This window comes from Eleutherodactylus coqui, chromosome 11 (assembly GCF_035609145.1).
Source record: "Eleutherodactylus coqui strain aEleCoq1 chromosome 11, aEleCoq1.hap1, whole genome shotgun sequence".
In the NCBI taxonomy this organism is placed as follows: Eukaryota; Metazoa; Chordata; class Amphibia; order Anura; family Eleutherodactylidae; genus Eleutherodactylus; species Eleutherodactylus coqui.
In genome coordinates, this window is record NC_089847.1 from 20,020,193 (window position 1) to 20,032,647 (window position 12,455).

Below are 12,455 nucleotides of genomic sequence, written 5' to 3' on the forward strand. Positions count from 1 at the left end.
AGGGTTCCAGGAGCACACCTGTACAGGTGAGGGTTAACTGAGCTGGCTGGGTGTGGTTGTTCAGGTCAGCCAATGCATAAACTCACTAACCACACAACCTCACACACGAAGACTTCTTTCCCATAAGCGCATATCGGCCCGGCCGTTTTCACAGCTGATCGATATACACTACGTTGGGACTGAAAAATCTGGTTAACAGGTGTACAAATCAAACATTTGTGCGCCCGTTCATATGGCCAGGTGAGGCCGGCGCACATGTGCCGAGCTCACCAGGCCATCACCCATTTCCCCTCCCTCCCCATCACAGGCTCACCTCTTGTTCCTCCCTGCTCATTCTGTGCAATGAGAGGGGTTGGGATGGGGCGGAGCTAAGTTTTGGTCCACCCCGCCTTCTCCCATTGATGTCTATGAACAAGGGTCGGGAGAGGGTGGGTGCTTATCTCTGCCCACCCCTTGTCCATAGCCAACAATGGAAGGAGGTGGGGTGGGCCGGAGCTTAGCTCCGCCCCCTCCTATTGCACAGAACGAGCGGGGAGGAACAAGAGGTGAGCCTGCATGGGGGGGTGTGAGGAGAACAGCGGGAGGAAGTTTAGCAGCCACGCTGGTAATCCAATGCATTAGATCACAGCGCATATCAGCTGGCCGTGAAAATGGCCGTCCGATATGCGGTCATGTGAAAGAAGCCTAAAGCAGATGGTGAAGCCTAATATAAAAGCGAGGGATTAGTTCGTACATTGGCCATTGAACTTAAGCTGCAAGGCCCCGACAAGGCTTCTCATGTCTTGCAGTCCGTACTCTAGCAAGACACTGAACAGGCAGCACAGGACACTACACACACAGCAAGCTGAGCAGGCACTACTCACAGCAGACAAGACTGAGGAAATAATGCTTCCTCATTGCAGAGCGGTTGGGGTATATATCTACACCCAGATCCGGGGGATTGGCTGACCTGAACAACCACACCCAGCCAGCTCAAATAACCTTCACCTGTGCAGGTGTGCTCCTGGAAACCCTGTAGAACAACAAACTCCAGCTGAAACATACTCCGAGCATCCTTGGTAAAGTGTGACCCAATAATGACGAATAGCCCAAGTAAGCACTCCAAAGATGCTCATTGGCAATAATGAACTGGCAGAGCATGGTTGCCTCACTCTTTGCATGCTTGGAGTGAAATGATGAATATGCCTTATATAATAGCCCCATTCACTATACATGATGGGTGTTCTTTTCAGTGTTGACACATTAATTGCCTCTGCACTAATCTGATTAGGTGTGGAACCCCTTCCTATATACTGTAGAAAGGCTATGCCAAAATGACACTGCCAAAAGGGCTACAATATGACACCAGAACTTTCCTGCCTCTCCCCAGCCGTGGCTCTGGCCCGCGGAGAGAAGCTTCCCGCACAGCAGCACTGTTCAGGTGCCATTCTCCTGTTTCCATTTTTCCCCCTCCCAGTTGTCTACTGGACCAGAGGGGACAGGGCCTCATGTGGCCAACGGCCGCTGCCCACAGAGCGACGGAGCAGGGAGGGCACCCCTCCTACATACCCCCCTTCCTTTAATGGCCAGTCCCTGCCAACAAGTTGACCATTGGGGGTTTGCCATCTGACACCACTGGCGCCATCCTGCCGACTATGCCACCAACTTCGCGGCGATACCGAGCAGGAACGGGGCACCTGGTGGGTGTGAAACACAGCTCCCAAAACTCTCCACTCCCCCATCTTTTGAATCCCATAAGGTAGTTTATGAGGCACAAAGGAGATGACACGTTCCCTTTAAAGGGCTTGTCACCACTTAAAAAGTTTGCACAACTTTGCTGCCATAAGGTAATCTAATTTCACCACAAGTGGCATAGAGACAGCAGACCATACGCATTATGTATACCTACTAGAGATGAGCGAGCATACTCGATAAGGCAAACTACTCGAGCGAGTAGTGCCTTATTCGAGTACCTGCCCGCTCGTCTCTAAAGATTCGGGGGCGGGGAGAGCGGGGAAGAACGGAGGGGGGAGATCTCTCTCTCCCTCTCTCCCCCCCGTTCCCCCCTGCTCACCGCCACAACGTACCTGTCACCCACGCCGGCAGCCAAATCTTTAGAGACGGGCGGGCAGGTACTCGAATAAGGCACTACTCGCTCGAGTAGTTTGCCTTATCGAGTATGCTCGCTCATCTCTAATACCTACCCCTCCATCATTAGCCTAACACAAATGTCATGTAGTTTATCCCAGGATGTAAAAACCAGAACATTGATAGTGCAAGAAACTAAAAAACAACAGCAATAATGATTGTTCTCAGATGTAAAACCTCCCCCTTAAATCATCCGTTTATCCAGAAGCTCCATAATGTGAAGCATTAATCCGTCTTAATTCTACAGTCTTTATAATGGAGCGGCCTATTGCTTCTTGTTTTATTGTCAGCCAATTACATCAATTTAAAGGGGTTATAACATGGGAAATGATCCCTTGTGTTACCAGTAGGCCATAAATAACAGTCATATACCCAGATGTACGCAGCACCCGCCGATGGAACGAGTGATTCACAGGGAATAAACAGCAACATAATCCGGAGGAAATATACTTCAGTTGTCTCGTTTCTTAATTATCAATCTATCTGCATGGAAATTATTAGCTGCCGTAAGACGTTGCATGAATCTTATACTCTTCTTGTAATTATTAGTTCATTTCTTTCTATAAAGAAACAATAGATGGCAGCGATCCTCATTCACCTGTGGTGCAGCTCTAGTTTGGCGCCATTTCATTATATTAAGGCTTAAAGGGGCACTAACTTTTAGACTACGTATGCCCATGTAATAGCCTGTGTGTGTATCATCAATCTTGTCATATACTTTCATTAACATTTTTGTTGTTTTACCACTGTAAATCAAGTTTGAAGTGGCTGCCACTAGGGTCCCCCCTTCAGCCCCTCTGCAATCCACTGCCTGTTGTTAGGTAGTGAGATTTTGCAGTTACTAGGATGCTGGGATATTGCTTAGCTGTGGGGATGGGCTATCTTCCCAGGCTGCCCCTGTGCAATCACAGGCTGACAGATCTGCAGGCACAGTGTATGCTATCTCCACAATCTCTGCCTCTTCTGCTCTTACAACACGTCTGTGTGAACATTACTGTGGGATTACTAAGCATTTGGCCAGAATGCCTCTGAATGCCCAAATCATTCTGAAGCAGCAGAGGTGCGGATATTTAGCTACTGTCTCTCTACTGATTGCACCAGAGACAGAGCAATGCACTATGGGAAGTAAAGGCAAGGAAGTCAGGACAGTGAACTACTGGCAGGATTCTAGGCTTGCTACATGTCCCATCCTTGAAAGTGGATTGTAAACAGCAGAAAAATGGGGAAGACCACCTTAAAAAGAGAACCTGGGGTATTTCAGAAAATGTGTTAAAAACTCAGATACGCTTTAAAGGGGTTGTGCCATGATTGAAAATGATCTGCTATCCACAGAATTGGGGATAACTTTCTGACTCGAGAAGGGCTGACCACTGGGGTCCCTATTGATCCCAAGAAGGTCCCCGAATGAATGGAGCGGTTGTCACCCACACTCACTTCAACTCCATTGATTTCAATGTGACTGCTAGAGATAGCTGATCTCTTGAACCCTGATCTCTGGCAGCCCCACTGGAATTGGAAAGCAGTGCACACGCTCGACTGCCACGCCATTCATCCGGGGAACTTTCAACCCCGTCAGGGTAGGTCATCAATAGCAGATTTTCTTAAACACTCATGTGCCCACCTATATACAGCCTAAGGCCGGCTTCACATGACTGGATTCCTATTGCAAAATCCGCGATCGCCGTCTGTGCAGGGGATCCACAGCAAATCGCACACATTGAAAGGCATGTACTTTCGGTTTTCCGCTCACACTCGCAGATACGAATTGTATGAGTGCAGGAAAAATCACAACATGTTCTATTTTGGTGCAGACTCCGTGCGGACGTCCTCCATTAACATGGTGTATGGACCATGGGTACCCGTGTCATCGTTTAGCGACGGCGGGGGAAATGCAAATATTTTTAAAAAAATCTGCACTGCACATGACCGACGGTGAGCGTCTGCTGTCATACGCAATGCAGAAACCACAGGTATGCGGGGTCACCCGAACCTCCCCCCCCCCACCCCCCCCCCGATCCTCGCTGTTCCAGTCCTGAAAGAAGCTGTAGCAGTCATGCGCCATAGATGTAACCATTCTCTGGCATGGGTGGTAATACTGTCATGAATGGCACAGGATCGCTGAGGCCGTAATTGTCTGAGTGGTTGTATGTACAATGGACGGCACGTGAACCGGAGCGGCACGAATGAGACAGCCCTTAGGTTGTATCCACATGAGTCACTGAAACTAGTAAAAATGGTCCAACTTTTTTATTTTTTTGTTTCGTCCCGTTATGCGGCCATGATTTTCACGGTTGCAGAACGGGACAAAATCACGCCCATCTGTTCAAGCCCAAAAATAGGAAATATCTTTTTTTTTTTTTCACTTGGACTGTCCGTGCGAGTAGAAAAGACCCGTCTAAATATCCCCATCCCAATCAATGTTCTATTTTAGTCCGTTTTGTTTCCATCCCCCGTGCGAATACGACGTCCAGCGTAAACATAACGGGGCGTATTTATCGGGTCTCGTACAATGTGCCGCTGTGCTTTCATAAAAACAGGTTTTCGCGTTCCCTATAGAAGAAGAGTGAAGAGTTTCTTCGGGCCGCGGATTTCTGCACTCGGCTGATTTTGACTAATATTGTTCTTTTTGTTGCTCCCGTTATTCATTCTCTGGTTTCAGTCAACAAAAAACAAGCGTTCTCCAACTGTTCTCATTATTGGATCCATGCGGGACGGAAGGAAGAAGGGAGCGCCGGCTTATTTGTTGGTCTTCAGATCCTCAGCTGGAAGGTTCGGTAATGGTGGAAATATCTGTGTGCCGCTGGAAGTACACAGCTTCCTACTTGCCACTTACCAGCATGGAGATGCCAGGGAAGAGAGCGATGATACAATGTATCAAGGAGGAACGCGTCACTTGTGATTCTACCTAATTATCCGGAACAAAAGAACAGCACTCTGGGATTACTACCCCGCAGCAACCACATCCACCGGCAATTACAGGACGGAGCATGTCCTCGGCTTCTGCTTCTAGAAGTTCTTGTTGGAAATTGTATTCTTAAAGGGGATGTACATGGTTAAAAAAAACATGGCTTCTAAAAACAGCGCCACATCTGGCCACAGGTTGTGTGTGGTATTGCAGGTTAGCCTGTGGACAGGTGTGGTATAGAAGCAAGCAGCCATTTTTATCCTGTTCAACCCCTTTAACCCTTTCCAATCCAATTTGTATCCTGGTTTTCCTAAGGGGCTTACTCTTTTTCTGCCGTTTTACAATGGCGCTATCTGCTGGCTAAAGCCGGTACTGCATGAGGTGACACATTAGATAGGCTCCGATAGCATAGAGGCTGGCAATATACAGTAAGAGAACCCCGACGGACGTCTTTCAACATCAGAGCTATACAGCCTTAAATCATAATGTCTTCAGAGGTCAGACAGTGGGTTGGAAAGGGTTAAGCATTACATAATGGAAAGGTTCCGCAAGCACCTAATAGACTCTACGGGAAATGTATGAAGACCGACGTATCAAATGCGAGGCTTAATGTAATCTGTCTTCATAGATTATACTCTCTGTGCGCCTCCATAGAAATGTGTGCCAGATACTAAATTATGCATAGGTGTGTAGGGACAGGGGGCCACACCCCCTGCTGACAAGCCATGCCCCTTTTTTGGAAAATGGCGTGAGCTGGTGTACCTGTCATAAAGTTGCGCAATTTTCATGTAAGCCAATCCTACGCAAAATCTTGCAACTTCTTTCACCAGGATCTGGTGTAAAATGTTTTTTACATTCCCTCCGCTGAGCTTTGATTTCTCACCATTTTCAAGACACCTGCTTGCTGTCAGAGAATGGGAACTTGTTTCCACGCAGATGCTGAGAACCATGTGAATGAATCCATGTTCTATTCACTGCGTATTGCACGTGTATTCTGTGTCCGAGGCTCCGACCTCTCTGTCCTTTCGAGCGTCTTGCTGACACTTTCCCAGGAGGCAGAGGCTGCACCTTTTTTATATATGGAAGCCTAAACCCATTTGCTTGCTGCCACTGCTGAGGCTCAGGAGCTGTGAACTCATCTGTAATATCACCCAGCTTTTCCACTACTCAGCTGGTGAGTATTGGGAAAGCTGGGTTAAAGGCTTACATGCTATAGCCGAAGTCACTGTTGCAAGCCAGCTTTCCCAGGATTCCATTGCTTGGCAGAAGAGGCTGAGCAGTGAGATCCGAGGAAAGCTGGGTTGCAGTGGCGGGGTCAAGCTGAGTAGTGGGAAAGCTGGGCTACAGGATTACAGATGAGCTAGAAAAATATTTTAAAAATTGAAATTCTGCTCAAATGTAATGTTCTACCCATCATGCCCCTGGCTGATGCTCAGTCCACCCTGTGTGAGCGGTTTTGGTACACGTCACCATGTTTTTACCCTCACTTGTGTCATCTGATAGATTTCGACTACGGCAACAATTACAAACTTGTCACATTTAATAAAGATTTTTGGTTACAAAAATAGGAAACGGGACAAGTCATGTGATACGGAATTCCATCTCATCCCTTGAGGAGGCACCACTCATGGTCACCACTGTAAGATTGGCTTCCATAGTATGGCTTGTAAAAAAATGTCAAAAATATTTTTAAAAACTGCAAAGTTTTCTTTGTGTTATTGTTCCTGCGTGTTATTACCCTGTTTCCCTGAAAATAAGACATACCCTGAAAATAAGACATAGCATGATTTTCCAGAAATTTTGAGGATGTAAAATGATTTTTCAGGCTTTTTGAGGATGCTTGAAATATAAGCCCTACTCCAAAATTAAGCCCTGCTAACAGTTAATGAAAAATGTCAATTTAAATAGTGTCCAGGCAGCTATACATTTAAAAAAGTTAAACCTTTTTGAACAAAAATGAATATAAGACACTGTCTTATTTTCGGGGAAACACGGTAGTCACTGGAATGAGCAAACAAGGCATCTGCATATATACAGGCACAGGATCTCTTCTGCTTGGTTCTCAAAGGTCTTCCCAGTCCTGACCCTTTCGTTGATCACATGGCAAATTCCCAACATTTTGGAACCTGAAACGCGTCAGCTTACAGAATTGGTTGATGTTGACCATGGTCGGTCTACGGGCAAGCTTCAGGGTAGGATGTTTCCATTGTGTTCCCAGCAGTGTAGTTACACGTCTTGCATGAAGGTTGTTCGAGGTTTCCGTGTGTTTTTGTAAAACTTTTCCACCATCCCGTCGTAACGGAAGCCCTAGTCTATTTTTGTGTTAGCCTTGGATATCTTCAGGGACCTCGGTAGGATATTCCGGTGGATTTGGAAGGTTTGTTTGGCAAAGTTATCATAAACCCAAAGAGGAAAATAGCGGAACAAACAAGGGATGAGATACGCACAGCGGCCGGGGGTGTAGGAGAAGTAGGGTTCCCGAGACAGTAGAGCGTGGCACACATCCTCCAGGACAGGAGACAGGTCCGGGGAGGTGTATGTAGACATTGTATGGTGAAGGTCCTTCAGACTCGCCAGGTATTCCTCCCCGTAATCTTCTTTCACGTCCGGCATGATGTTCTCCAGAATTTTCTGGTCTTGACTTGACCAGTGTTCTCGAGATCCAAAAATATCTGCGGAGAGAAGACGCGTCTGGTTTGAGGAGCTTGTATTATTTATGAGGTATATTCTCAACAGGAGTGTAAAACAAGAAGTCATAAATTATGGACGACTCCTCGGTGTATACACAGAGCGGTACGGGGTCCTATAGGAGGCGTAAATGGATTCTGATGTTTACATGGTTTGTAATTAGAAGACCTCATGAATATGTAAATTAGGTGGGGATTTCGCATATGGTTTTTTGAATGTATGCATGGCCATTACCTCACTGTATGCCTGGTCCACCACAATATTTACATATAGCACCTCTCTTCTAGTTACTGGGCCCATCATTAGTTTATTCTGACAGGAGGAGGAGGATGGGGAGGTTGGAAGGGGGTTGTAGTTTTTTGTTTTTTTTTTGCGGTAAAGGTATCGTTTTGACTATAACCTATGAGTTGTACTTCAGCCGGCAGTGATATACAGGGTGCTCATAATTAAACAAGTGTTCAGAGGTCTCTAGTGAAACACCTATGGAGCAGAACCCATAGAAGTTGGTTTGTTTACTTTGTGAGGATTGAGGTCTAGATTTCTGGAAAAAAAAAAAAAAAGTACCAAATGTTACCACCAGGGGAATATGTGGCGCTGTTGAAGTATAAGATACAACTATGTCACAATTAAAGAGGTGTTCTGGCAATATTAAAGGGGTTTTACAGTCAAAAACTATTGAAGACGTATCCTGAGGATGGGTCATCCATACTTTTTGCCGGGAAAACCACTTTGTTATTCCCTATCCACACGATAGGCAATAACTAGGTGATCGGTGAGGGTCCAACTGCTGGGACCCCCACTGATCACCAGAATAAGGGTCCTGTGTCCCCCTGAGAAACTGGAAAAATAAATGGAGTGGCAGTGTGCTTGTTCAGCCAACGATCCATTTATTTCAATGGGAGTGTCGAAAATAACCAAGTTCAAGAACTCGGCAATTTCCAATGCTCTCATTGAAATGAATGGAGCGGTGGCCGAGCATGCCGGTTAACACTCCATATATTTTATTGGTCTCCCAGGGGGATAAGGGATCCTTGTTCTGGCTATTGGGGAGGTCGGACCCCCACCAATCAGGTAGTTATACCCTATGGTGTGGATAGGGGATAACTTTATCTTACAGGATTAACCCTTAAATGGCTAAAAACCATCCATTGTGGTTTACTGTACGATGGCTGAGTGATTTGTTATGTTGGTAAAAGTGATGGATATGGTACAATGTGCTCCTAACATATGTCCCTATAGATATAATACAACGCGCTCCTTCTCCATGTTTAATGCATTTGCTACCTCCACTCTGGCCATATGGTTTAACCAGCAAGGCACATGTGAGAGTCATAGTACTGCAGGCGTATGGTCCCGATCTGAGCAGTAGACTGACAGAATCCTTTCATCGGCTGCATTATATACCACATCACTCACCTACAGCGCCACATATTCCCCTGGTGGCAACATTTGGTACTTTTTTTTTTTACAACTCTAAACCCTGTCCTCTTCTGAGTATACACATCAACTTTTACTGCGTTCTGCTCCTTCGGCCATGTCCACACGTGATGGACTTTGCTGCTGGACATGCCCTTAAAGGGGGTCTGTCAGCTCAAACTTGCTGTCCAAACGGCAGGCGTGATATTATAGAGCAGGAGATGCTGAGCAGACTGATATATAGACTCAGTATAGCTTGTATTATATGCATTTATATCTCTGCACGTTCTGAGCTGAACAGTCCAGCAGGCGGAGCTATCAGTGATTGGCAGCTATCTGTGTATGACTGTACACTTATAGCTCCGCCCACCGGACTGTTCAGCTCAGAGATATAAATGAATAGCAATAGTGCAAGTTATACTGAATCTTTCCCAATAAAACTACATATTAATCTGTTCAGCTCCTCCTGCTCTATAACATGCTGCCTGCAGTTTGGACAGCAACCTTGAGCTGATAGATTCCCTTTAAACCCCTTTAATGACCTTAAGCCAATATCCCTTCCCCTTTTTTTCCTTTGTTAACAATACAGTTGCTCTGGAGATCAAAGACCCACACAAGTATTTTCCACCAATTGCAAAGGGAATGGGACCAACCTGGGCTGAAGCGGTTCTCTCTGAGGGACTCCTAGCAACTGCATCATCTGGCATATACCCCCTTGTCAGCTAGCGCCTCGTGAACATCATGCATGGATTACCTCAAGCATCACTCAAGGATTACCTCAAATGGTGGCCAAGCAAGGGATGCTCCAGAAAGGGACATGGTGGTTGACATTCTTACCATCCAGCATCATCAGATGGATCTTGTGTTTGAATGCAACCAGAGGCAACATCTGCATGGAGTTGAATGGTTTACTTAAAGGAAACTTGTAGGTCCTATAAACTAAAGTTATGGCTCATTGAAGTGGGGCCTCTGAGTCTGAGGGGTGATTTTTATAACCAACTGCCTCCCCGTTCATCTGTAGATCTCCATTTGGTGCATTGACGGTCTCTTTTTCATTGCTAATAAGGGAGATGGAACAATACCTCTGCAACGTCACCTATTGGAAGGCAGCATTCCTGCAAGACAATGTTAGACTCTTTATACAAGCCTTGTACAAGAATCTAACACTGACTTGCAGGAATGCTGCCTTCCAATAGGTGGCGCTGCAGAGGTATTGTTCCATCTCCCTTATTTGCATATTACCCAGAGGAGCATGAATGGCCTTATAAGTCTTCCCACTCACCTTCTAGGTGCTCTCCCTAAGGAGAAAAGATAGCGTTCTTTCTTCATTGCTTACTGCCCTCTCATTATAGAGTACTTCTCATTTGGTATTCCTACTGAATACAGGGGTATAGACAACATAAGAGGAGGGACCCCCACCCCCAAAAAGTAAAAAATATTTGTCAAATTTCTGAGGCTGGCTTATTTATTGCCCTCTTAACATCCATGTTTCTGCCAATATTCAAGAAAGGAAGGCAGGTGGCTGTGAAACAAGTTGAACTGAGACAAAAACATCCACATATATACGTACTTGTTTTGAAACCACTTGGATGGATGGCGGATACTTTCACACCCCACTTGAGGAGATCTTGGCGCATTACTGCAGAAAACATGGTCAGAGCTGCCTTAGATGCCGCATAAGCTGCAAACCCAGGAATTGGAGTGTGTCCTGAAGAAGATGGAAAAGCACCATGAAGAAAATGGAACCAACTACTTACAGACCATCACATCCCAATCTAGAAGAGACATCCTAATAATTCTCCAGTAGTCGTAATGCTGGGAGTTGTAGTGTTCTATGTACAGAGTATAATAGATTTGTATTGTGATCACGCCTGGTGGTTATGTCATACCTGAGATGATGTTGGGGGGTGTACTGTTCTTTTAATAGAATTTTATTAGTGGTCATGACATAGCTGCAGAGTCTGGGGACTAGTGGTGTAGCAATAGGGGTGGCAGTTGCGACCAGGATCATAATCTAGGGGGGCCCAGAGGCCTTCCTTACCACTACCATTCCTGTCCCCACCCACATCCCCTGTCTGGCTAAGCAGTATGAACACTGACCATTCCTGTCCCATCACACAGCAGTGTTGCGCTCACACTGCCTGTTATGCAGCCAGAATGTAGAATGGCTCCTCCCCCTTCTCCTGATATCCAGTGCTAGAACAGGAGAGGAGGGAGGAGCCATTCTATACTCTGGCTGCATAACAGGCAGCGTGAGGGCAACACTGCTGTGTGATGGAACAGGAAGGGTCAGTGTTCACACCACTCGGCCCAATGGGGGGCTCTCTTTATTTAGGAGCACAGGTGGGGGGGGGGGGCCCTATAACTTTACAGGTGCACAGGGGGCTCTTACTTTACAGGGGGGCTGCCAGGTTGGTGTCAGAAGACTTGACGGTCATTAGAAGCACCTCTGCGAAGTAAGGTACTCGAATAAGAAATGGTGTAACACTTGTATAGCAACATCTATTGGAAGACCCCTTCCCTATAATCATCGTCTAACCCTTTAATTGGCATTGTAACGTCACCTAAGGGCATAAGCCAAACCAGAGTCTCTCCATAAGGAACAAACGCCCAGAATTTCAGAGTTTTTGCCCCTTGTCAGTGCAGAGCAGGGTCTTGGTTGGCTGAGTGAAAAGCCTTTAATCGCTTAAGGACCAGGGTGTTTTGGTCCCAAAGGACCAGATATAGTGTGCATATGACGATGGACTTGGTTGGTGTCAGCAGTGGGTCATTTCCTTTTTTATATATATATATTTCAATTCTGTAATTTTTTTTATACTTACTTATGTAACTATTCTTTTTAATATCTATGTCCCCCCGTGACGTCATATAAAACCTCTGGGGGTAATTTACATTGTCTTTTTTTTTTTCATTTGACACTTTTCTATTGTACCTGGGGCATCCGTATGAGCCACATCCATAGGAGCCCCAGTTGCAGACGAAAGCATTTCCCCTGTAGTAACAATAGCCACTAACAGAGCTGATTGGGGTCTGCTAGGACCCTGCAGCATTACTGTGCATGGGGAGCACCCAGCAGTCACGTGATCCTTGGGTATAATAGTGGAAGTAACGCTTCAGTTTTCTCTCTTCAGTACTTTAACCTATAAATGAGAAAGCAGTAATGGTTAAAAACCACTTCTTCCTTCTCCTCTGGGTCCTTGGCTGTCATTAACAGCTGAGGACCCATCCTGCTTCTGCTAGATTACAGGAGCTTTAATCCTGCACCCTATTTTTCTAGGATTGAAGCCTAGTAAATTTACGGCACTTGGTCCTTAGTGGG

The 12,455-nt window shown here is 46.0% G+C and overlaps 1 protein-coding gene across 1 annotated transcript in view; it reads right to left on the bottom strand.

Moving 5' to 3' along the window:
• Positions 1-6,554: 6,554 nt before the first annotated feature.
• Positions 6,555-12,455, bottom strand: part of HSD17B2 (hydroxysteroid 17-beta dehydrogenase 2) — a 45,245-nt gene continuing 39,344 nt past the window's right edge. The window contains exons 4-5 of the mRNA XM_066582822.1: positions 10,707-10,844; positions 6,555-7,704 (exon numbers count right to left, since the gene is read on the bottom strand). Of these exons, the coding sequence (XP_066438919.1) occupies positions 7,340-7,704; positions 10,707-10,844 (503 nt within the window). The 3' untranslated portion in view covers positions 6,555-7,339. The remainder of the gene's footprint in view (positions 7,705-10,706; positions 10,845-12,455) is intronic.